We start from the raw sequence: 27,277 nt of genomic DNA on the forward strand, positions 1-27,277 counted from the left end.
TGCAGCACCTCAGACCTGTTTTCCCTTTCTGTGCGTCGCGACATACAGGGGTCGGCATCTGTTCGCCGCCCTGTTCGTTTTCGTTAGTATCTATTTCGTGCCCCACCGTGGGTTGTAATACTTTAGTCTGTTATTTTCTTGCATTCATAAGTACATATCTTCGTTGTTGCGTCCATCTGCGTCGGCGTTTGTTTGTGATCTCTGTTTGTTGGGCCGTGTCCCTGTGCAATCTTCGGTTCTGTGTAATCGGGTCTCTCTCTCTCTTACTCCTCTCTCTCTTGCTCTTCGGTCCGAGTCCCCCGTGGTCCCTCCTCCTTTCTGCACGCAAGGGCGTAGCAACCCCGACAACGCTGACAATCGCTTCAATGGCCCTGTCAAGGGCGCTTGTGCCCTCGCGAGAGCTTACTATTCGATCAACCGTTGCCGCCATGGCTTCGGCGAGCTCCGATCCCCTCATCTTCAACTCCTCTGCGGCCTTGTTTCACGTCGGGTTCACCAAATTAATGTCGTGTAGTTCTGCTCACGCGGTGTCGTAGTGTAGGTTGCACACTATGTGGAAATTATATTTTTGTCCCTCCGGATAGAGAATGGAGTGCTTGGTGAGAACCGGAAGAAAACGGCATACCGGCAAGGAGGAAAACGGCATACCGGCAAGGAAGAAAACGGCATACCGGCAAGGAAGAGCCGGATAAAGAGACATAAATGTAAAATAAAAGAAATACTCACTATTGCGCAAGGCGTGATTCGAACTCTACACCTCCACGTTGACAAACCCCAACCTTACCATTACATTAACTTATCTTAAGTGTTTTAAATATAGATTTAATACGTATAAGACCTTTATTTATGCATACCTTTATTAAAAGGTAAATCGTGTATTTTTTTAATATATGAAAAAGAAAATACACGAGACACTAAAAATAACTCATGCACATCTAGCGTGCATGAGCCCTATACTTAGGAAATAAAATAAAAAAAAAAACATCACATGCACATTTAGTGTGCATGAACATATTAGAAAAAGCATGTAGCTATGCTTAGTCTCTCCCATCACTATATAAGGACGGGGAGCACATTGTAGTTGTTGTTGATTATTTGGATTAAGTATTAATCAATACAAAAATTATTCGTGGGATTCACGATTTATACATCTACTTCTCTCTTAACACCCTAAGTACCAATTAATATAGTATACTCGTGTGATTCACGAGTTTCTTATCTTTCTCTTTGCTATTTACTCATTATTAATCTCTATCTCACGAACTTCTTTCTCCTAGTCCAAGACCTCTGTGGTTCCCACCCGACTCACGCAACGATCCGGAGCCGAAAGGCACGACACAGTTGGTGAACCCGACGTGAAGACGGGTGGCAAGGAGATGGAGGCTCAACAAGCTAACAATATGATGGCGATGTTCGAACGGATGCTTCAAGAACAACGCACGATGTCGGAGATTTCGGCATCAGTAGAGCGGCTCGTGCAACGCAACGGGCAATTTAATGGTAAGGATGTGTCGCGATATTTGCAGGACTACAAGGCGGAGATGCTCCGGTGCCGGGCTTCGGAAGGACTGCAAGTGACATCCTTTAACCGGGTGGCGACCGACGGGCTTCAAGGGAGTATCCACGGGTTGCAACAACAAAATCCGACGTGGGTAGCATTCGAAGAGGCGTTAAAGACCACGTTTGCCATCGAGGACTCCTCCAAGGCAACGCGGAGGGGATTCGAGGATTGGGTGGAAACGTCAGGTAAGGGGCTGAAGGTCCTCGAAGTGTTTTCGACATTCGAAAGTCGGTTCGGGAGGTTGTCCGCGAGAGATCAAACTATTCTTGCACCGGACAAAGTCATCATGTTTTTGCGAGCTGTGGACGTCCGGGACCGGAAAGATCTCGGAGTGCTTCTTGAGGACACGACCACCGAAAGCGGCCTCACCGAAACATGGGAAAGCGTGCGGGATATCGTCGCGCGGTACACGAAGAGGGGGCAATGGCTTGCCAACGAAGAAAAGAGGGTTTCGGAACCGATTCCGAAACCGAGAACGGGACTGGAAGACCATCAACCGAGGGCTCGGGAGATTACGGCCGAGAAGGGAGTCGACGCGTCTACGGTGGAGCAGCTGCTAAAGGAGATGGAAAATCTAAAGATCGCGATGGTGAAGAAGTCGGATGACCGCCCCACAAGCTCCAAATATACGGATCGACGGTGCATATGGTGCGATAGCGCCGAACACGATCGGAGGGATTGCGACGACCATAAGGAGGCGCTACGACGGGATCTCATCTACTACGAGGGAAACCGGATTCATTCGATGGACTCTCGGAAGCCACTCCGACCGAACTTCCGGAAAGGCGGCATGAAGAAGGTGCTCGAGGAGGAGTTAGCGGCAAGAAGCAACTATGCGACAACCGCGGGAATATGTGTCGGGGAGTCAACGGGAGCGAAGGCGTCTTTCTGGCCGGAGGTGCTAGGAAACACCGAGAAAACCGACTCCAACGATATCCGAAACACCGCGGAAGGCGTCCGGGAAGCTACGGGATGGGAGTGCCCTGTCGACAAGAATAGCATATACGCCCTGTGTCAATTACATGAGGTGTATGTGGACGAGAAACGACGGCGCACGGAGGATGCGGCCGGACCATCGAAGATACCGGAAAGCTGGAACTCCGGAGGTAAGGGAAAAGAAAAGGCGACTCCGGCATTCAAGCTCGCCTCAGACATAGAACAACAAACCGACTTGAAAAGAGTGTTCGAGGAAAGAATCTTGGATAGCCGGGTAGATTTTTCGCTGCGGGAACTACTCGGAATAGCGAAGAAGGAGTTTCACGATCTTCTCGTGGATCTCGTGAAAAGGAAGAGACAAAGTACGGAGGAAAATGCTCCAAGGGTGAATGCAAATACCGTTTCAATGAACGACACCGAAGTGGAAGGCGAAATTCCGAACTCCCACTATACAAGGCCACACTGGGCACGTGCGACTACGGAGACTCCGGTCCGAATCGGCAACATCAAAGAACCCGTGCTAGCATTGATTGATCACGGATCGGAGATCAACTTGATGTCCAAGGAGTTCTACCGAAAGGGGAAGTGGCCTATAAACACCAACCATGGATGGAAGATTCGGGCAGCCACGAAAACGACAGAAGACCTATTTGCGGCTTGTCCGGATGTGACGGTAAAGATCGGGGATGTCGAAATTGACCAAAATTTCTTTGTGCAGGATGAGGTTTCACATTCTGTCATCCTCGGCCAACCCTTTATCACGGCTTCACGGATGGAGACGAAGGTGCTCGATAGTGGTGCGGCTTTTGCGCGAATTCGGAGCCAAAACGGAGGGAAATCCGTCCAATTCCTAACGGTGCTGGCAAATCACGAAAGGAACAAGAGGGAACTCTTGTCCCAAGTGAGAATGGATTTTTAAAGCGGACTGTTGCGGAGTGGGGAAGTGATAGTCCGAGAAGCCCTGATACCCCACACAGGAAGAAAACTCTCGGAGCAAAACAAGTACGAATCGGCCCGGATGGGGCATCTACGTACACGGTCGTAACCGGAGGAATGAAGAAACAATACCGACAAGTGGAGGATAAGTTACGGTCGGCATCAATAATAAAAGAAGACGAAGAAATCGTGGGAGTGATCGAGGAAGTGTTCTATGGGAATACACTACAACGGCTTGAAGAGCTTGCGGAAGATAAAAGCCAAGGGAACCGGGTAGTCCCGGTGGAATCGGTCGAGATGTACGAGATCGTTGCGAAAATGGGGCCGGATGCGCTCCGCAAAGAAGAAGCAATGGTAAGTACGAAATACAAGACCGTGGAGAAGAAGGTGAAACCGGCCGCGGGACCACTACCCGCCGATAGCGAACAAAAGAAGAAAGAAGTCTCGGGAGATCCGACACTTCGGAAGTCCGTGGATATCGGACATGCCTTCACAGATGAGACCCGGAAGAAACTTCGGATCGGTGGAGGTGGGTTCCTCTTACAAGAAGAAGAAAAACGGTTTCAAGAGATGTTGGAGCAACATGGCAAAGCATTCGCGTTCACATCGAGGGAGATCGGATGCATTGATCCAAAGATAGTGGAGCCGATGGTGATTTTCACGATTGATCATGTACCGTGGAACCTGAAGCCGATTCCGGTGCCACGGGCGCATATTCCGAAAGTCATCGACTTGCTCAAGGAGAAGGTGGCGATGGGGATTCTAGAGCCATCAAGTGCTCCGTACTCAAATCGATGGTTTACGGTTCCGAAGAAGAATGGGTCACTCCGATTCATCCAAGACTTGCAACCGGTGAACAAGGTCACGATCCGGAACTCGGGAGTCGGTCCGATAGTGGACGAATTCGCGGAAGCTTTTGCCGGACGTGCGATATACTCCATCGGGGACCTATACTCGGGGTATGACCAATTCCAACTAGCCGTGGAGAGCCGAGACATCACTACCATGCGGACACCGATAGGACTAGTTCGAATGTGCACACTACCACAAGGAGCGACAAACTCGGTTGCACATATGATGAACGCGATGAACAAGGTGCTTCGAGATTGCATCCCGGAGATAACGATGCCGTTTCTAGATGACATTCCGATGAAAGGATGCGCGGTGGAAGAAAAAGATGAGACTATGGATGATCGGGGATGCCGAAAGTTCGTGGTCGACCATATTCATGATTGCGAGAAAGTGTTGCGAAACCTAGAAGATGTGCACCTAACACTTTCCGGGGAGAAATCGGCATTCGGGCAAGAAGAAATATTGGTGGTCGGACATCTATGTGGACCCTACGGCCGAAGACCGTCACCAACAAAGATCGATGCGATTCAAGCTATGACGGAAGTATGTGAGTCAACATCGGAAGTCCGAAGGTTTCTGGGTGCGTGTGCATTCTATCACATATGGATTCCGCACTATGCACATATAGCGGACCCGCTCTATCACTTGTTGCGGAAAGGTAAGAAATTCGAGTGGAAACCGGAACACACTAAAGCCATGAGGAAGCTCAAGAAGACACTATGGAGGGCGGAATCACTTAAGAAGCCAAGCTACGAGCGGCCAATCATAGTAACGGTTGATACAAGTCCAACCGGTATCGGGTGGGTCATCAATCAAGCCGACTCGGATGGTTCGCGGTATCCGATCCGATTTGGAGCAAAGGTCCTCAACGAAAGGCAACGCGGATATGCACAAGTCAAAAGAGAATTGTGGGGAGTCGTGTCGGCGATAAAATCGGATCGGGATTATTTGATCGGAGCTGAAGTGGTGATCGAGACGGATTGTCTTCCGATACTCGGGATGATGCGGTGTTGTACAATACCGGATGTGGCTATGCTAAGGTGGATTGCATATGTCAAGTCACTTAATCCGGAGGTTCGACACATCTCGGGGAAGGACAACGCGGTAGCGGACATGTTATCGAGGGCGCGGTTTGAAGACGACATAACCGAATCAGATAATGAAGAAGTTTCCGAAGACTACTTCACGTCAGAACACATATGCCGAGTGAACGTGATCCAAGAATTCCGGGAAGAAGAATACGAGGGGGAAACCTTGATGATCGGGAAGATGCTACAAGAGGTCGAGGATTCAACCAATGATAAAGAAAGGAGAGCCGAGATCCGAAGGAAGAAGAGGCAAGTCCAAAAGTTCTTCTTGGAAAACGGTTTAATATGGAGGACGCCGAAAAGACCGGATGGGATACCACTTCGAGTAGTCGGGACGAAAGAGCAACGAAACCGGATAATGTCCGAGTTCCACGAATCCGATTGGGCTGGACATCGAGGAACATGGGCAACTTTTGTGAAAATCAAGCAAAGATATTGGTGGAAGAACATGTATAAAGATGTCGCGGAGTTCACAGAAAGCTGCGAGAAATGTCAAGTCTACTCCGGGGTCCGACACCGAGATGAGCTGCATCCGACATTCTCACCGACAATCAACTTCAAGTGGATGGTCGACATTGTAGCTATGCCAACCGGGATTGGACAAAAGAAATACTTGGTGTTAGCTCGAGAAGATCTCACAAACCAAGTTGAAGGTCGAGCGCTTCGGAGGAAAACGTGTGCCGCGGTGTGCCAATTTCTTTTGGAAGAAGTGTTTTGTAGGTACGGCTGCGTAGGACAAGTGATTGCGGACCGGGGAGAACTCGACTCGGACAAAGCTAGGGGATTCTTCGCCAAACATGGAGTTCGGTTAACGTTGACAACGGCCTACAATCCGGAGGCCAACGGGAAGATCGAACGAGGACATAGTCCGATCGTGAAAGCACTTGCGAAGGCATGCGACGGAAGGGTGAAGGATTGGCCACAAATGCTTCCGTATGCACTATGGGCGGATCGGACGACGCATAGCTCCGTGACCGGTTACATGCCGGCAGAACTCATGACCGGACAAGCACCGGTAATGCCAACGGAAACCGCAATCGCGACATGGGCAATACTACCGTGGAAGGAAGAGATGAGCCGGGAAGAACTACTAGCGGTCCGGATACGACAACTAGAGGGAAGACCGAAAGATGTAGCGGAAGCGTCACGCCGACAACAAGAAGCACGGTTCCGGAACAAAAGCCGGTTCGACACAAAGCACCGACTACGACCGAGGAGGATTGAAGAAGGAGATTGGGTGATCGTCTATGATAGTAGCTTGGACCATCAACATACAACGATGCGGAAATTCGCGAAAAGGTGGTTCGGGCCGTACGAGGTTCGGAAGGTCTTCGACAACGGGACGTACCGACTGTCCGAGTTGGATGGAACAATACTACGAGTGCCTATAGCCGGGAAGCGGGTGAAGATTTTCAAGAAGCGGACCGACGACAAACCTTATGTGATCCAAGTCGAGGCCGACAACGAGGAGCAATCGGACGATGACCACAATGATACGGGAAGCGAAGAAAGTGGATTACAACTCATAGTCGACATAAGGGGAGAATCGGAGGAAGCTTCGGATGAAGACGGATACGAAGAATCAAGAACTTCGGCACATACCGGAGGATGTGCGGGTTTGGAGGGGGCGAGTGTCGTAGTGTAGGTTGCACACTATGTGGAAATTATATTTTTGTCCCTCCGGATAGAGAATGGAGTGCTTGGTGAGAACCGGAAGAAAACGGCATACCGGCAAGGAGGAAAACGGCATACCGGCAAGGAAGAGCCGGATAAAGAGACATAAATGTAAAATAAAGGAAATACTCACTATTGCACAAGGCGTGATTCGAACTCTGCACCTCCACGTTGACAAACCCCAACCTTACCATTACATTAACTTATCTTAAGTGTTTTAAATATTGATTTAATACGTATAAGACCTTTATTTATGCATACCTTTATTAAAAGGTAAATCGTGTATTTTTTTAATATATGAAAAAGAAAAAACACGAGACACTAAAAATAACTCATGCACATCTAGCGTGCATGAGCCCTATACTTAGGAAATAAATAAATAAAAAAAACATCACATGCACATTTAGTGTGCATGAACATATTAGAAAAAGCATGTAGCTATGCTTAGTCTCTCCCATCACTATATAAGGACGGGGAGCACATTGTAGTTGTTGTTGATTATTTGGATTAAGTATTAATCAATACAAAAATTATTCGTGGGATTCACGATTTATACATCTACTTCTCTCTTAACACCCTAAGTACCAATTAATATAGTATACTCGTGTGATTCACGAGTTTCTTATCTTTCTCTTTGCTATTTACTCATTATTAATCTCTATCTCACGAACTTCTTTCTCCTAGTCCAAGACCTCTGTGGTTCCCACCCGACTCACGCAACGATCCGGAGCCGAAAGGCACGACAGCGGGAGAAACTAAGGCGGGACCGCGAGGGTCTTGGACCGAGGGGTTTAAGAGATCAAAAGAGAGAGAGAGAGAGAGAGATACGCGAGCGTATCGCTGGTTAGGCCTACTCGTTGCCGACAATGTTACTAGCTGAATAAGACCTGAACGCTTATAGTCTCCGTACCTGATACACGCTCATCGGACAAGGTAGAGGGAACTCACGAGAAGAACACAAAGAGAGAGAAAACAAAAGTTTGAATTCAATAACTAACAAGGTTACAATGTATGCAAGATTACAACCGACAAGCCGACAACAAACCCAACACAGAGAACCCATGCACACACACACGACACAGAGAACACATGGTGGAGCCTCTACTGGAAGCACACGGGCTTACACACAGTAGAGGCAACCGACCCAGAAACAATGGAGATCAACGATAGAGGAGGAGAGAGCTCGATACCCAGTCCGACAACACCTCGTCCTCGCCAAAACGCGATCCATTATTCTTCTTCTCCCCTCCCTTTTATAGGTCGCCGAGGAGGCCGTTACATCAAAACACATCAACTTTATTCTCTGTCCCTTCGGACAGGATACGCATTGATTTTCTAGCTAATAAATATGTCATACCTAGTATATTTACATCAACCGTCCTATTCCTAGTTATGTACAATGTATTAATTCACGCACACTCGTGAAAGGGCAGGTTCACGCCTTTAATTCCTTGATTCCTCTTAGGGCCGGTTTTCTTCACGACAACGTTATAGTAAATCTCCATGGGGTGCACCAATTCTTTTGGTTAAAAAGAAAGAGGGCACATGGCGTATGTGTATTAATTACCGATGCTTGGATAAAGTGACAATCAAGAATTTGTATCCATTGCCCCGGGCTGACGATCTAGTTGACCGTCTCCAGGGAGCTCGAATTTTACGAAACTTGATCTTCGTACTGACTACCATCAAATTCGTATAAGTGAGGACGATGTTCCTAAAACGGCATTTCGTACGCGCTATGGCCATTATGCGTTTTTGGTTATGCCTTTTGGTTTGACCAATGCTCCGGCTACATTTCAACAAGAAATGAATGACATTTTCCGAGAACAACTTGGAAAATTTGTCGTTATTTTCTTGAATGAGATTTTAGTTTATAGTCATACATTACAAGAACATGCTAAACATGTCCGCTTTGTTTTACAAACATTGCGTGACAAACAGTTTTATGCGAAGATCTCAAAATGTGAGTTCTTCAAGAAATCAATTACTTATCTTGGACATCTCATAACCAAACGAGGAGTTGAAATTGATCCTTCTTGCATCGAGAAAATCAAGCTTTGGCCCACTCTTCGGAATATTCGAGAAGTTTGATCATTCCTTGGTTTTGTTGGGTTTTTGCGAAAATCCCTTCGTAATTACTCCAAATTGACGACGTTGTTTACTGATCTTTTAAAAGGTCAAACGTGTAAGTCTACAAAACCTATTGTCTGGAATGCTACACTAGACCTCGCCTTTAAGGAACTCAAGGACCTGGTGTGCAAGCCTCCTTCACTTCTTTTACCTGATCCTTCAAAACCTTTTGAGGTTGAAACCGATGCAAAGAGATTATGCTATAGGTGTTGTCTTATATCAAGATGGTAAACCAATAACATTCGAGAGTAAGAAACTTGATTCTGCTCAATGTCGGTATACTGTTCAAGAAAAGGAATTCTTTGTAGTTATACATGCGCTCAAAACATGGCGCCATTATCTTTATGGAAATCGGTTTGTGGTAACTACGGACCACGAGTCCTTGAAATATTTTTGTGACCAACAAGACCTGAAAGGTCGTAAGGCACGATGGGCTGATCTCATCCAGGACTTTGATTTTTCCATACGATATTGTAAAGGTTCCATGAACACTGTCGTCGATGCACTAAGTCGCATCCGTGAAGTTAACATGCTTAGCTTCACTGAAATATCATCAAATCTTTATGATCACCTTTGAGGAAAGTATCCTGATGACAGTTATTTTGCAAAATACTGGGCAAGAGTTGAGTCTGGAATAGACACCACCACATCCTCGAAGCAATACTTCCACATTGCTAACGGTCTGCTCTACCGTAATGGGAAGGTTTGTGTTCCAGATTTACCCGAGGTAAAAAAGGGGATTCTTTTTTAATGCCATGATGCACCCTCAGCAGGGCACCCTGGAATACATCTCACACTCGTTCTCATCTCCACTCAATTCTATTGGCCTAAGATGCGCCCTGACATACATAGTTATGTGACTAAATGTCACCAATGTCAGGTTAACAAAGCCGAGTGACTTAAAGTCGCAAGACTTTTACATCCCTTGGACATTCCCAATAATAAGTGGGAAAGTATATCCATGGATTTTATTGTTAACCTTCCTCGCACCCAAAAAGGCCATGATGCCATCTGGGTTGTGGTTGAAAGACTAACTAAAATGGCCAGATTTATTGGTACTAAAACCGCGGTAACAGCTCTTAAATTGGCTTACCAATTCGTTGACGAGTTATTTTGTTTTTATGGGTTACCGATGGATATCGTGAGTGATCGAGATCCAAAATTTACTAGTGACTTCTAGACGCAAGTCTTTAAGAAGTTATAAACTACGTTGAGCATGAACTCCACGGATCATCCTCAATCCGATGGACAAACAGAACGAGTAAATCAAATTATTGAGGATATGCTTCGAGTATACATATAGTCCTTTTATGTTGATGTATGGTTTTCAGCCACGAGCCCCGATTGATGTTAATATACATCATGATGAGTTGCGAAGTACACAAAACTTTCTTCGGGATATGTAAGATATGTTGTATATTGCACGAGATAATATAAAAACAGCTCAAGATAGAGCTCGTTTTTATGCCGATCATAATAGGCAACCTCGTGTATTCAACCCTGGACAGAACGTATTTTTACGTGTACCTCACAATTCTAAGACATTGTCTAAGGGTAAGTGCACTAAGTTAGCCCCACTGTTTTGTGGACCTTTTACACTCCTCAAACGCATTGGGTCATCAGCCTATCGTCTCGCTCTTCCCGAAGGTGTTGAAATTCATCCAGTTTTTCATGTGAGTCGTCTAATAGAACTTCTAGGTTCTGGCGACAATACAGTTGTTACAACTGAAACTACAATTACTTCTGAAGAATTATCTTCTAAACCACATGTACCAGAAAGAATTCTCGATGTTAAAACAAAAAACTTACGTACTAAAGAAATCTGAGAATTTAAAATAAAATGGATGGATAAATCAATAAAAGATGCCACATGGGAACGCGGAAATTCTCTCAGAACTAACTTCCCTAACTTTCCATTGCAAGAGTGCAATGTTTTAAAGAGGGGGAGTATGTTACGGGCATGACCATATAATATCCCGTGGTGAGAATTTACCGTAGTATTCTATACACATGGATAAGTGTGAGGGTTAAACGAGAGTGTAAAGAAAGGGAGGATTACTTTTAATCCTTGGGATTGAGACAACCCAATAGGCTAAGTGTGAACTTCCATGGGGGCCTTGGGTATCGCTATAAATAAGAGGCCTAGCTACCCTCATTTCGGCATCTTGTTGACTACGTCGAGACTCTGTCTTGTGGTGGATCAACTCTTGTAGCGAGCGCGCCAGCACCAGGTACGACTCGACGCCACGGCAGTGGTATGGGACGCCGATCGAGGCTCAAGTCCATCTCGATCCCTTCGCTCGGGGGTGGTCGGGTGGATCGGCACCCTTATTTCTCTCTCTCCTTTCTATCTATTTGTCTATATTCTATCCTTATCTAATGCTTACATTAGTTCATGTCTCTAATAGGGAGGGAGGGAGAGAAAAAAAGAAAGAAGGAGAAAATTAAGAACGAACAAAGGCGGCAGCAACGAGAGGAGAGATGGAGAGAAGGAAAGAAATTTAAGAAAGTGAGGGAGGAACATAAAGAAAGAAACAGAATTAAGAATGAATGAATATGGAAAAGGAAATGGATAATTGGGTTAAGTAGGAAAGTTTATTTTCTTTAACAAGAATCAAAATTACCGACTCGTAGAAACACACATACACACATACAACACATAACATGCACACAGACGCTACGATTGGAGAGACCGATTCCGAAATTTGGTTATTTTTTTCCTTGCATTTCTCTTTGTGCATTTCCAGGAGAACCCACCCACCATCACATAACAAATTCTTTTAAATCTATTTTTTTGTTAGAAACTCCTTTTTTTATTGTTTTTTGAATTTTTGGAACATAGTTTTAATTTCGTTTGATGTAATTTCATCATGAACAATGTAAATTTTTTTATCTGGATTTTGACCCCTATAAAAAAAGCTCACTTAATAGAATGGTGCACTTAAGCGGGCACACGCTTAACTGAATGGTTACTGTATTGTGTGTGTGTGTGTGTGTGTGTGTGAGAGAGAGAGAGAGAGATTATTGTATTGACTTCGGAGGTCAAATATGACCTATCAGACCAAAAAATTACATTTCACGTGATACGTGTGAAAGTGAGTAGCGACTCTCGATGTTCAAGAACTTTACCAATGAACATTGCAATCCGAGAGTGGACATTGTGGTTGTAAGAGAAATTCGTGCAAGGATTGAGCTTGGTTCAAATAGAAGCCAACGGAATGGGCTCTAACATGTATCGATGTGTACGGTTTCTCCGTTCTGCGAAGAATATGGAACATGTGTAGTATAATGTATGAAGTGTGAGCCTCCACATTTTTCCCATGTCAAGATACATTGGCGTCGCAAAAAGGCCTCATTTACAGAGGAATCTAGTGATGCATCATGACACAAATGTGTTGCATCTCATCTAACGAACCACTTTTTCATATCTTGCATCCAACTAGAACACAAAATTTTGCTTTTATGTGTCTTTTGGATCTTTTTGCTTGCTTCTCATAGGAGTCTACGAAGTCAATGTTGTGAATGTGTTTTTAGAATTGAAGTTATTGAACTCTAAAAGAATATAAGGTATGGCGCATTCACATTTGGAGGGCAAGAACATGAACCAATATCTTAAGGAGAAGTCAAACTAAAAGCAAGAGACATAGAGAAAAGTAAAAAGAGAAAAAGCGGTTTAGTCTAAAAGGAACGATTATAAGTCTTTCGTTTGTAAACCAAATATCATGTTCAAATATGGGTTAGAAAGCTCGTAAAGAGAGCTATCTATAGCGTTTTATATCTCTAAATGTGGAGCTCGGATGAGGGAGGAATGACGATTAGAAGGTCATTGTGTCATAGCTAAAAATAGGAGATGAAAAACTTTTATAAAGAGCGTGAAGAAGAGTCTTAGTAGTGGGGGAGAAGGAAACATAGTCGAAGGACGAAAGAGATTAAGGTAGAATAGTGAAAGAAATTTGTGGGTTCGAGTGATTGGAAGTCAAGAAGTTCTTTGGTTTTTTTGTTCAATTTGGAGTTTATACCATTTGTATTGTCTCAATCATAGAATATTATAACATTCTTATCTCTTTCTCGTCTTCTCTATCTTTTCTCTTAATTTCTTGAGTCTCTCTCCCTAATTTGTAGCCACCTTGACATTACATTTAACAATGGACAACGGTTCAGTTCGATTCAAGTTCAAGTTTTTTAAAATGGTTTGATGCTTTTGCGTTGTCAATTGATTATTATTTTTAATATGTTTTTAAACAACCTTTTCATTTTTAACCCTTATTTGCACATTGTAAGGAAAATCTTTAAAATTTTGAAAAATTAAAATTCAAAATAATGAAAAATTTTAAAACTTTACAATTGAAAATTTGAGTTTAAACAACCTAACTTGAAAACCGGAACCGAACCACGAAACTGCAGTTTTTATGGTTTTAACGGTTTGGCTTAAATGGTTTCATGGTTCGGTTCAATTCAAGTTTCAAAAATTTTTGAACAGTAAGGTTTTAAACAGGTTTGGTTTTGACACTGTCGAACCGAACCGTTGCCGATTGTTATTTACACTTTCATTTCCTAAAGCTTGAGCACACCACTTTGATAGCATAAAATGAAGATAAACAACTATTTGAATACAAATTTTGATTAGGAAATTATGTAGAGGTGGGCATCACATTTTGGGAGTAAAGGATGGGGATTGGAGCCCCCTAACTTTGGACAATTTTCTGTTGTATTATTCTCCATATTATTCAATACCCTTCGATGTGGAATGTATTTGGATATAGGGACAAACTTCAATTTCTTATTTCTGTTCTTTCTTTCATTCCACCAAAGACTACATATCTATATTATTATATAGGATATAGCATCCAATCCTGATTGTCACACCTCTGGAAAACTCAGGATTGCTTATGATGATGTAGCTGGATCCAATGGTAACGCTTTCCTCTCAATCTGTTTAAGAAACATATATCCTCGTCAGAAAGAAAAACCAGTAATTGTTTCTTATGCTTTCTACTCAATACAAATTGTTACCTGGGGATCTAACTCTGTCTGATTTACTGCCTTCAGTACATCAAAGAGAACAGCTGCTGTCTGGTATGTCTTAGCCAAATAAGACCTGTGTCAACAAAATGTTGTCTCCAATTGCTATCTAAACTCTCTCCAACCTCTATGATTTTACTATAAGTGTTACAATTTTTTTTTCCAAATTTTGGATTTGGAAAGGAGGCATCTAACACATACCGATCCATGTTTGCACCAGTTGTTTCTTCTAATGACTTTACATACTTCGAGTAGAATTCATAATAGTTTTGCATCTCCATTCCATCACTTTTGGCTGACATTTTACTGTGACTCACACAATCATCCTGGAAAAAGAGAAGAAAATAAATTGCAATTCCATCTGTGAACATTGGACTTGTATGATGAAAGAAGAACAAATCAACATGGTAAAAATAAATCAAAATGAACTGCATACCAGTTCCAACTTCTGAAGTAGGGATGTTTTGAACTGCCGGACCCCTCGTCCTGACGATGTCGGATCCAATTTATGTGCTTTATCAAATGCATGAAAACGGCCTGTAAAACAGACCATCCAAAGTTCACAAATTCGCAGTTTTAATTTGAGAGTGCAAGGACGCACACATGTGACATTCATTGCTTGTGATTTCAAGTAAGTTGGTCATTACAATTTTTGAAATCCTGAGATTCTGAAGCATTACCACATGTTTGTGCATAACTGATACGGTGCATGTGGAAATAACCTCAATATGCTTACCTTATCAATGCATAACCTCAAATGTTTAAAACACACCTCATAATTTAAAATAGGAATTCGTTATAGAACACTGCGATATCAACACAATTAATCAGGGATTGATTATAAAAGAGTCTTACAGAGATACGCTACACGAGGTTTTTCGTCTTCAATTTCATTAGCAACTCGAAGGATATGTGCAATCCCAGCCAGGGATGATGGCACAATCTCAAAGTCCATCTTCACACAGGAAATTTTAAAAGATAGAGAAGAATTACAAATAAGCCATAGACCTTCACAAAAACCATAAAATATTATGTGGCGCCTTTTCAAAAAGAGATTGATAAGCATTATTTGAAGAGTAAAAGGCTTATTATTTCGTAGCTTTAAGCCTTTGGAATAGTAATTTGCAAGCTAGGGGTTTAAAACCAATGCCGTGTCTCTCAGTTAAGAAACTTCTGAATAAGAACACCCGATGAATTCATACAGATTCAAACCACATATGTGCTCTTATGGAATTGAAGACGAATTGATGGATCAAAAAATGCACAATACCACAGAATGCTATCACCACAGTAAATAAAAAAAGGTACTAACTGGATTTATGAGCCTACAGTTTTTTAGATATATGCTCTCACCAACAACAAAAAAAAGAATCAATCCTTCACACTATGAAACACTTCGAGTTTAGGATTGATAAAGCACATTCTTATTCGAAGTATAACTCTTTAAATGTAGATTTGACAACAAATACTCTTGTCTATTTTTGGACCTTCACGTTAGACAACCCTTCAAAGTATGCATCCAAATTTAGGGTTTACAAAAAAACATTCGGAGCTAACTAAGCTTCTCAACATAACAATGGGTTACATTTCCTCTTATAAGAGCAAGAGCAAGAGCAAGAGAGCTAAATATATATAAAGACTACCTGGTGTGGCTATTGTGATCCACGAGAGATAACAGAGCTCCCCTGATTTAGTAGCAATGAGTTCCTCTGCAACTCTTCATTGAGGAGTTATTTATTCTGCAAGAGAGAGAGAGAGAGAGAGAGAGAGAGAGTGTGTGTGTGTGTGTGTGTGTGTGTGTGTGTGTGTGCCAAGTGGAACATTGTATGTTTGTGTGTTGGTGGAGGGGGAATCGAGAACACCTTTTTGACCCCCCTAATTTCTTTATCTTTTTCTTCTCCTTCAATACATACATACATAATATACATACATACATACATACATACATACATACATACATACATACATACATATATACATACATACATATTTACATACGATACGTCTGTAGGTCTTGGCACCTCTTCCTATCGGGTTTGCCATCCTCATTGTCCACCTCGCAACCCCATTACTGGTATCGGCATCAACCCTGCAAGGAGATTTGGAGTTGCGGTTATCTACGGACACCAAAAGATATGGGATGAGCATGTACGTACGTATCTCTTCATTCATTCTCTCTTGCACATGCATGTGCACATGGAGGTCATTTGATGTTTAGAAAAAAGACCATTCATTGCATAATTTTGGTTGCATTTCTCGTTTGCTTGACCTCATGACCAACCAACCCTTTGGATTTGTAATTGGAGCCATTTTTTTATGTGCTATGTAATTTTACTTACAATGTTTTCCCTATATCTTATACAATGGATCTTCTGTGTCGGGGTTGGGACAACTGTTATTTATCATCAATATGTACTTCGAGCAAGAGCTTGGAAGGCTTTTGGTTCTTTCTGTAGCCAATCAAGCATCATATAAGAAGCAACATCATTAGGACTACATCATCTTTGGCGATTTGTGCCATGCCTGGATCATGAGCGTTTGATTATTTGTACATGCACACATACAACACCCTTCACTTTTCCTATTTGCTCCATTGCAATTGTTGATTGTGACATGTCTTTATTTGTACCATTTAACACGTGAACCCTCTAGTTTGTTTTAGTCATGAGTATTTTATGGGGGGTTATTTGCATAATATTATTCCCTATTTAATGAGATTGATTCTCTTCTCTTAATGTTGTCCTCATAGAATGACATATTCGCATTCGTAGGGCCTCCCCCACAAATGGATACGAATATGAATACATGTAAAAGTATTCTTTTATTTTTTTGGTAAAGAGAAACCTAGTAAGAGAATGAACATGGAACAATGAAGAAGCCTACTCCTGCATGCATCCTGTGCGTAACATTACATCCTCATATACTTTTTCACATTCTTGTATACTTTTTTCATCAGCATGCAATCTTTATACTTGGTTATTCAAAGTAAAGAAAGACACAGTTTTGTAAACAACATGTCTCAGGCTTCAAACCCCCCCCCCCCCCTTTGCACCCTTTAATTATCACCATCAACATCAAGCGTCAAAGTCTTTCCACTTACTGAGCTATGATTGCTCCCACTTATTTGTTTACTTTTTCAATGAATGTGAGAATTATAACCATCCAAATTTAAGCTTAGATTGTTTAATAGGATTCGTGGTGAGAATTTGAATTTTGGTAAGTTTTTTAATATGAGATAAAGGTCAAACAAAACAAATGTTCAGTACCTCTTTATTCTATTTTTTTATTATTCATAGAAAACTATAAATGTGAAGCTCGATGAACATGTTAAGGGGTCTTGTAATAGATTTCTCCTTTATCTATAGTAATACATACATATTTAATTTTCAGTTTCAAATGAATTGTTACATTTAGTCATATAATTCAATCTATAAGCAAGTTTGGTACGGTGGGCTCTTCACGAAGAGTTAATTGTTCTAGATTGTCCTCATTAGCATCAGTTGTATGCTCCACTGCATTGTGCATATGTTTAGACTCTTATACATCTTCTAGGTCCGCAAGGTCCCTTGCTTCTTCATCTATAGGTTCCATTGGTTCTCTGGAAGTCATATAGAACCTCTCTATTTCATTGATGTGCTTTGCTCCAACTTCTAGATATTGAACGGGACAGTCCCAGATACCTTGGATCCTCATTTTGATGAAGTTTGCTTGTTCAATACAACACAATTTCTAAACATATTTAATGCACAAGTTGTAGTAGTTCCTGATTGTGTAATGGAATCCCACATTGTCAAAATAAGAATTATAGTCTATAAGTTAATCTAAATTAACGTGATTAAACTTATATTATATACATGTGCCGAAGAACAAATCTAGAACCCAATCATCTGGGTTTGAGAATAGCTCAATTAGGCAATTTATTAATCTTTGAGGTTTTTGATAAGGGTTCCCAAGACTTATCACCCTATACATGGTGTAGCTTCTTCGTCACAACTAGGCACATGATGTAATGCATAACGTTTCTTTCATTAACGTGTGCCCGAGCCTTCTTCTTTGTAATAGAATCGTCGTAATGCACACAAAGATGTTCAACTGCAATAAGCATTTGATCCCCAGGGTTACATGTAATATTTGTTTTAATCATATTAACATCATACAATAGTATTAAAAATATTAAACACTTTCCCATTATTATTTGTTCTACAATATTTTCTTGTGCTTTAAAATCTATAATATTTTTTTTGGAAAAAAAAAAACTATAATATTCTTATGATTCTCAAACAATGCAGTTTCGAGGTCCCAGCCCATGACTTAAAAGTTTTTCTGGTACCAAAAAATTGAGCCAAATTTATCAATCCTTATTATATTCCTTTTGAGAAAAGCTTTGAACTCCATTTCGCCAGACAATAAGAATCTAGATAGAACCAAGGATATTGAAACATAAGGAAGTGAAAAGAAACAGGTTTACCTCAATATACACCCATCATTCATTTCATACAACTGTGAGACTTTTCAGATTCATATTCTCGCAGTAAAGTGGTTTACAACAAAAAAATGAGTGCCACAACAGTTTTCATCACCCATGAGAGATTCTATGCTACCAGCGTAGAAGCAAACAAAGTTTACAACAGGTATGTGCCATTACAGTTTTCATCCCATTCTGTTGCCTTCAAACCCTGATCTCCTCATCGGCTGCTTCAGAATTTTCGTTTATCATTGCTAGACCTTCTTCCACTATTTCCAAGTAAGAATTGCTCTCCTCATCAAATCTGAACCTGTAGAAACAGAGGAAAAAAAAAAAATCCAGAATAAGGTTTTTGTTTAGAACTCAGGCATTCACTGAAACAAAAACACAACAGGCATGTCCCTAGACATCAAGATGGGAAGCTACATGTCTGGCCTAATATGAAAGACCTATAGTAATAGGCCAATCTCCAGCATGTGAATGTACATTTGGTTGTTGAAGTGAGGTTTATTAGGCCGGACATTGCAAATGCCGGTCGTAATATCTAACACACATCCAGCATTCTGATCACCGACATGTTTGCCTAGCATAAACACAATAGGAGGCACATCGCTAGACATCAAGATGGGAAGCTACATCTCTGGCCTAATATGAAACACCCATGGTAATAGGCCAATCTCCAGAGTGTGAATGTACCTTTAGTTGACGGGAGGTCTACTAGGCCAGACATTGCAAATGCCGGTTTGAATATCCAACATTCTGATCAAACCACACTCACGAAAACATGATTACTATCTATTCTAAGAACACTACTACAATAGCAGCTTTTAACTAGATCAAAAATCCTCAAATGCTTACCATTTCCCTGAAGAGGCATTGCAAAACAATCCTGTGTTTCCATCATAATAGTAACCGACTGTGCTGTTGTAGTAGTACCTAAAATGTTTAAAAAATACTTCAGATAAAATTAAGCAATATTATCTAAACACATTTACGCATATTCAGAAACACATGCCCAATGAGATACATCAGAATAAACAATAGAATGCACGAGAACATCTTAATCAACTCTTCCAACAACATTCACAAGGATTCTGAATGGCTGTTCCATTCTTTTCAATGATGTTCACAAGGATTTCACTTTAACATGCAATTTATATTGCTAGTCAAAAATATATTGTTGAATACTATAAAGAGTTTGTGGTCGAGAAATCATTTCCCCAATTCCAATTCTACGTTAACAAAATAGATCAACTGGTTAAACCCCTTTCAAAACAATATGGCTAATCAAATTTGTAATTAGAAACATACATACCCACTTGCTTCATCATACACATAACCTGGGTCAGCTGGAATACCGACATCTGGATGGTGAAGAATTTTAGAAACTTAGTACACTCCAAAAATGAGGATACTGTTAAGGTCCCATCTTTTGAGAGATACCTTCAGCTTGTTCGCTCCTTTTAGGAGCTAGATTGTCATCTTCAGAAAACATGTCTTCAGATGGTGCTGTTGTGTTTATTAATGATATCTTGTTATCGGTTGCTTCACTGTTCTTTTCTGCCTCACTGGAAATTTCCTCATCCCCAAACATATCAAAACTAGTGCTAGCTCCTTCATGTAATCTCAATTTTGATTTCTCAAGGATCTCATATCCTTCTGTAACAAATTGAAGTTAATAGTCAGCAAGTATGAATAATGTAGTTACCCTTCAACATTAAAAACAGAATTTATGATGAGTAAAGATATGGAATTTGCAATTATGGAAGCCACTACCATCAGAAAGCCTGTTGCAATTCTCCCCGATCTATACATGTTGGGATCAACCTTAAGACATCAATAATTATTATGTTTTTATTTAACACTGAACTTTTCTGCAAGCTGAAATTGAGGTTTTAAACACCGATAATTAGATCTGTCCGTATAAGATTATGAGTATTGGTGATTTCACTTTGTTGCGCACTCTTGGAGGTTCAACAAAAGTCATCACGCCATGCCTCTTGGAAACTAGTTTTTGAGCAAGAAATTTAAGATTATTTGCACATTTCTATCAGTTTGTGCGCGGATAGAAGTTTCTAGAAAACCCTAAACCTTGTCAATTTTCAGCTAATGATAAAAAGATATACATGCAAGGTTGCTAACTTTGAGATCTATCAACCTCTCGTCATTTTACTTTTATGTTTCAAGGTAAAAGCCAGCTTGTGTTTCACATTCTGATTATCTTCTTGGGTGTTAAATATTATGAAAAGCCATGAGAATTAAATGGGAAGCCCTATGTATCATGATTTATCAACCCTCTAATCAAATAAGTTTCAGTACAAAAAGATCCCGCCAGACTTTTATGTTTCAAGGTAAAAGCCAGCTTGTGTTTCACATTCTGATTACCTTCTTGGGTGTTAAATATTATGGAAAGCCATGAGAATTAAATGGGAAGCCCTATGTACAGCACGATATGATGATTGATGATTTATCAACCCTCTAACCAAATAAGTTTCAGTACGAAAAGATCCCACCAGACTTTTATGTTTCATGGTAAAAGCCAGCTTGTGTTTCACATTCTGATTATCATCTTGGGTGTTAAATATTATGAAAGCCATGAAAATTAAATGGGACGCCCTATGTACAGCACGATATGATGATTGATGATTTAACAACCCTCTAACCAAATAAGTTTCAGTACGAAAAGATCCCACCAGATCCAAATGTGGCAATGAGAGATGAAAGATGCAACAGGCTCCTAAATTGTTGGAATAGATAGAATATTGAAGTTGGGGAAGGATAGACGAGAGATGTTTTTCTAATGTCAAGGAGATGGTAAAACATTATCTGCTTTTCCACTAGAGATTTGAATAAACAATTTACCTGCCTCACGTTGAAATGTCTCCTTCGCCTCATCATAAACATCTAAAAACATCAAAGCATAGAATAATCATACAACTTACAACTTTCCTTTCAAGTTTTCCATTTTAAAAATTCAATGAGGTCATTCAAGTAAACACTTACTATATTCGCCATGATCTAGAAGATTCATAGCATCTTCTGTGAGCATATCAAAGGTTTCCTTTGTTTGAAGTGACATTTTTGCCTTTGAATGCTTGCCAGTTTCAGAAGAAGATGATTTCAATCTTCTCAGTGCCTTAAGCACCTAAATAATGAATAGAAAATCCACACATATTAGAATGCCTTAAGCATTCCTGACTTCTTTAAAATTATAAGCAGACAATGGGCTAAATGAAGCCACTCTATAATGCATGCAGTACAGTAACCACTTCCATCTAATCAGATGTTAATGCTGCCTTACATTCTTTGACATCAGCAAAACATATGCATACATGCTTAAGCAATGGCACAAGAGGTCTATCCATGGACTAGATAGATTATATCACTATGATACAAACCACCACATCTCTCCAGGTGCTGGGAAGGTATACATTAAGCCTTATGCCCCTTTCAAGTGCTAGTATCTAGAATAAATGCACTTACAAAATGCTAGACAAAGAGTGCACCGTTTCTCCAGGAAGAAGAACATCTGCAATCCTTCGCTTGATAACCGCTAGGTCCTTGGATGATAACGTTTGTTCTACCTCCTCTTTCGCATATTGTTTCATGTGCTTTGCAGCCAAAGTCGTATCCACCTGTACAGTATCTAGCCAAGCATCCTGATAAAATAGCACGACATGTTACTGACCAGAAAAAGACGTTTGATAATGACGGTGGTGGTCCTCAAATATACCTTTACATTATTATCATTTCTGTATTCTACATAGTTTCCATCTGCATCAAAATAGCCCTCCTCCCTCTCTTGCTTCAAATTGAAAGGTTCGATGGTTACTCCTTCACCCTCCTCTTCATAACTATCCTGTATCATACATTACACTTTAGACCCTCAGCACAAGCAACAAGTTGGGGTCTTTTATTGTACAAATAGCATAAATTCATAACTAACGAATATTTTAGAGGAAACTCCGAAACATCCCCGATTTTTGCTTCATTTTGCCAAATGCGTCAAGAAAAATGGAGGCTCAAGCAACACCACTATCTAGAGAGCTAGTAATGACCCTGTGAGGCTACAGCATCACACTGAGGCGATAAGACCAGGTGGTATGGTACACACAGTCTTACATTTTGCTAAACATTTTCCTCAGAGGCAGCCCTCAACATGGGGGACTTTTGGATGGTAGCTATGGTCAGGAGGTTCATCGCGGACAGAAACAAGGAATCTATTGATTGGCCACAACCTTTGATATGAAAAAACACATTGTATGGGCCTAAATTTCAAACTTTAGATTCTATGAATCAGATTTAATGAGAAAATTTAGATTCTGACAAGGCGGTATGATTAAGGCAAGACGGCACAGCATAGCCAATGAAATTGTTGAGGGCCAAGGACCACGAGACTAGTGGTGCCAAGAGAACAGATCCTTGAATTGGCATGTAACCAGTTCATTAGCTTCAGGTGTTTATACGCGTGAAGATGTGTGCCTACAATAATAAAGCTGTGTGTTACAAATTTACTTCAGGTTAGGCCTTAGATAAAGTCACTTAAAATTTATCGTCACTAAATAATTGACTGGGCAAAGATAAATTCTGATTAGGTGACACTTGGCGACATAGGTAAGATTTGCTCATTCAAACACACCTCTTTTGATGTGGAACTTGAAAATTGGTCTAATGAAGAGTAATTTCTAGAGTGACAAAATTTGTGGGCCTCATGGATGATATGCAGGCTTTAGTTGTTTGAATTGGCCTAAATAATTGGCTGTGTTTTAGGAATTGTGCTCTGCTTTATCATATCCTCTTCTATTAATCATCAACAAAGATACACCTTGAGGGTTCTAATCTTTCGGGCAAACAGGTGTCAACTTCCATGTTCAAGAGCAATCTTACTTTATCGATGTGAAATTAAGTCCTTGTGAGTGCAAATATTACAGAGGAGATTTTTGTTTATAAGCTTTCTTCTAAGATGATTTGTTTTAGCTAAATTGGCAGTTAGAGTGGTGTTTTCCCACCCTCTTGATGTCAAATGAACCCATTACTGTAGGCTATAAATTCTTTGTCAATGATACCATCATATTTGAAAAGCTTAAATCTCCAACATGAAATTATTACATTTGCACCAATGCACTACTTATAAAGATTGACCTCTTTGCAAGGAATTCCATTACACGCTTGAGAAACTTCATATGATAGGCCTTTAATTTCTAAATCATGTGATAGCACTGATTAAAGATTAACCTCTAACTTTGAGGTGATCTTAAAGCACTATTTGTAAGGATTTATCTACTTTTAAGAAAGGGAATTCAATTTAATTTCTAAATCATGTGATAGCACTGATTAAAGATTAACCTCTAACTTTGAGGTGATCTTAAAGCACTATTTGTAAGGATTTATCTACTTTTAAGAAAGGGAATTCAATTTAGGCTACACATTCAAAACTAAAATTCTTCACACAATCAGGTTTTCTTTGTATTATATTTGGTCATTTGGAACAGGTTTTTCCTCAAGTCAAAACTTTGTTATTGTTAGGTTACTACATTATAAACCTAATTTTCTCACAGCCTGAATTAATGTAAAATAAGTCACACAAAATCATCCTTGTACATGGAGGAAACATATTTTGAAAGAATGGTTCTACTTTGTTTTCAGAACACTGGTCTAGACTCTCCAGATACTCTCCTTCAGGACCATAAACAATGGAATTAAGAGGTGTATTTGCAACATTAAACTTGAGGTTTTTTCGAGCTGAGAACTAGACTTTACTTCACACAATTATTTACTAAAAAGTATATAGCTATTTTAAAGACTGCTGTTGTGAAACATCTCAAATTTTAGAGATTCTTTAAATATTGCAAGTTCAAATCACAATAAATTCGTGTTGATTTTGAAGAATGCAAATGCAAATTGCATGAAACTTGAGGCTTTCAAATACTACTAGTGCAAATTTTACTTGTGTTTTCTTTTATGATATTATAAGTACAAAATTACACAAAACTCAAAACCATTGCATTTGTCTTGAAAATTAAACTAAGATAGAGTCTCTTTTTTATCGTTACTGAACTTTCTTTTTAGCACAATCAATACTGACGTTTTATAAATCCAAATAATTCCACAAAAAATTGGGATTTTTTCTCTGTTTTCAGACACTGGCGAGAAAGACGATTACGTACCTGATACTCTTCTTCAGCATCATAAACATCAGCAGGGATAGAGACTTCTTCCACATCGCTAAAAGTAACAGTTCTTCTCCCAGCTCTTTCTTTCGCCGCAACCCGTGGGTCCGTCGATGGGATCGCTGAGATCTCTCCCTCAAACTCAAGACCTCGCTCTATCTTTTGGAACTCCTTCTTCCCTTTGGGGAAACGGGGCTTCTTTTCTCTGAGGAGAGATAAGGTTTCAAGGAGAAAGGAGAGTGAAGGGAGGGAGGGATTAAGAGAGTTAAACAGAGAGCAGAGCCGAATAAATACCTGGATCTTGGTTCATCTGGTTCGGGCTCGTCGTAGGAGAAGCGAATTCGCTTGCGTTGAGGAGGAAAGGGTGGGGCCTCCATGGATTGGGATAGCGATGGCGATGGCGATGGCGATGGCGATGGCGATGGCGATGGCGATGGCGATGGCGATGGCGAGCTTTTCTGTGTGTGTTACAGAAACCCTAGGGAGGGAGCGCAATAAACAAATTACAAAGTTTGGGTTAAGTAAGTAACTGTAGGCCAAATTTTTTATATATACATATGTACATACATTATACATACATACATATATATATATATAGTTGGAAGAAAGAACTTCGATTTTATTTGATTTCACTTCATCCAATTGGATTCCATATTTATTCAATTATATATGTCTCAATCTACTTCTTTTAAAACTTGTGGAATATGTAAGTAGTCATATCATACATGGCAGTAGCTTCTACATACTATATAAATCTTAGCTAAGTTCCAAGAATCTCTTTGCAGTTATACAACCTAAAACCATGTTATACATGCAATCTAAGATGTGACAAGTACACTTGATGTTGTTCGACCTCAAAACCCATTGTCTAGCTTATGATGTGATGTCGAAACAAGGGATTATTTGTAAAGAACTAGAGAATATAGTTCTATGCGACTGAAATATGACATTGTAAATCAATTTGCGGGTTTATAACAAAGCCCACGTGCATTATCTTCATCCTCGAGAAGGATTCCCGTGATTCACCTATCCCTCATATTGACCACCTTGAGAAACATGACCCTTTTTAGTGTAAGGAGAGCTTGGTTGAACATCGAAAGTTTGACCAAATCATTGCTCAAACATTCCTAGGAGTGAGTGTCACACTCCCATCTTCCTTCCCTCCAAGTTGCTCAAGACAATGAAATCATGTAAACTCACTCGAGTAGTATCGTCAAGGATAAGTTGCTTGAAATTTTCTCTCTCATATTCCACCTAGCATTGTGTAACAAGACCTTCAACTCTTTGATTGACTTTGAATGATTGCTAACACCGCATGGTCCAAGCATGCAACCTTGCTTGCTTGTTTGCTCCCCATATTACACTTTGTTGCATCTCCTTGCTATAGACATTGAGGAACTTAGTGACATTCCCTCCTTAATATCACTAGTTGTCTCAATGATTTTATTAGTGACCTTCTCCACACTACCTTGGTTATCTTGTTGGTGTATCATCTCGTTCTACAACCACATAATGTGCAATATTTTCGCTTGTTGAGCCATCGCTCCTTGCCACCTATTCACATTGAGTTTGTTGAATGGTGTCATGACAATTGTAGAACATGCATGCATTGGACAAAACCATCGAGGTTTTGAAAGAAGAGCATATAAGAGTTCAATGAAGAATCATGACACATGTAGACAACAAACACTCGCACAATAAACATTATATGGTTTTAGAATATGAATAGATTAAGAACAATCCAATTTAACTTAGATAGAACCCCCTATTCAAGTGAACAATAAGTTATTATTTATATTCATGATTTAGAATTCATAGGTTAAAGCTTATAAAGAGGTCTAGGATGACGAGGAGAGAGATTAATAAAATAGATTAGGAAACAACTTAAATAATCCTACTATGGCCCATGTGCTCTTTTTGAACCCCCATATGGTTAATTTCCAACGATATCAAGTCACTTTGGAGTTCCATTGATTCTTACTAATCCCTTTGGGTTAGGCCCTTTAATAATTTTTTATCAACTTCCCAAGACACCTAGGTCCAACGTACAACTAGAAGACACTATAGGTTGACCCATGCCCACTTATTCCTTCCTTTCTCAAATATTTATTGAAGGATACTTGTTGACATGGACTACTCAATTGAAACATTGGCATGGATGTGTAGTAGTCAACTTTTTTTCCCTTTCCCAGAAAAACATTATTCGCGTTTTAACATAACAAGAAACCGTTTGTGCAACTACTATTCGCCCCATGTGCCAAAAGTGGCACGTCATGTCTAGCTAGTATCATGGGCACAATCAGCCAAGTCATTGTCACTAGAAGAGTATCTACTATCATCACCCTCAAACTAGGCTCCTATGGTATCAAACCAATCAGGTTCTTTTGGGAGTTTCATAAATGACCATTCTGCTTTGCGGTGACATCACTATGGATTGTACATA

At 40.4% G+C, this 27,277-nt stretch overlaps 2 protein-coding genes across 2 annotated transcripts in view; both read right to left on the reverse strand.

Moving 5' to 3' along the window:
* LOC147864247 (callose synthase 3-like) overlaps positions 1-15,871 on the reverse strand; it is a 66,222-nt gene extending 50,351 nt beyond the window's left edge. Inside the window, exon 1 of the mRNA XM_087320022.1 lies at positions 15,843-15,871. The gene's annotated coding sequence lies outside the window, so the exon portion shown is untranslated. The remainder of the gene's footprint in view (positions 1-15,842) is intronic.
* Positions 15,872-18,648: 2,777 nt separating this feature from the next.
* On the reverse strand, positions 18,649-25,262 carry LOC147864248 (CD2-binding protein-like protein). Its single transcript, XM_087320024.1, has 10 exons — positions 25,129-25,262; positions 24,832-25,039; positions 22,398-22,523; positions 22,171-22,323; positions 21,668-21,809; positions 21,527-21,568; positions 20,108-20,323; positions 19,980-20,028; positions 19,523-19,600; positions 18,649-18,974 (listed from the first exon to the last, which is right to left on the reverse strand). The coding sequence occupies exons 1-10, from the start codon at positions 25,209-25,211 to the stop codon at positions 18,869-18,871; spliced, it is 1,203 nt and encodes a 400-aa protein (XP_087176150.1). The 5' UTR covers positions 25,212-25,262; the 3' UTR covers positions 18,649-18,868.
* Between the last annotated feature and the right edge of the window lie 2,015 nt (positions 25,263-27,277).

This window comes from Azolla caroliniana, unplaced genomic scaffold, assembly GCF_043228905.1.
Source record: "Azolla caroliniana isolate FFs.n. ecotype wild unplaced genomic scaffold, voAzoCaro1.0.p SCAF_5, whole genome shotgun sequence".
Lineage (NCBI taxonomy): Eukaryota > Viridiplantae > Streptophyta > Polypodiopsida > Salviniales > Salviniaceae > Azolla > Azolla caroliniana.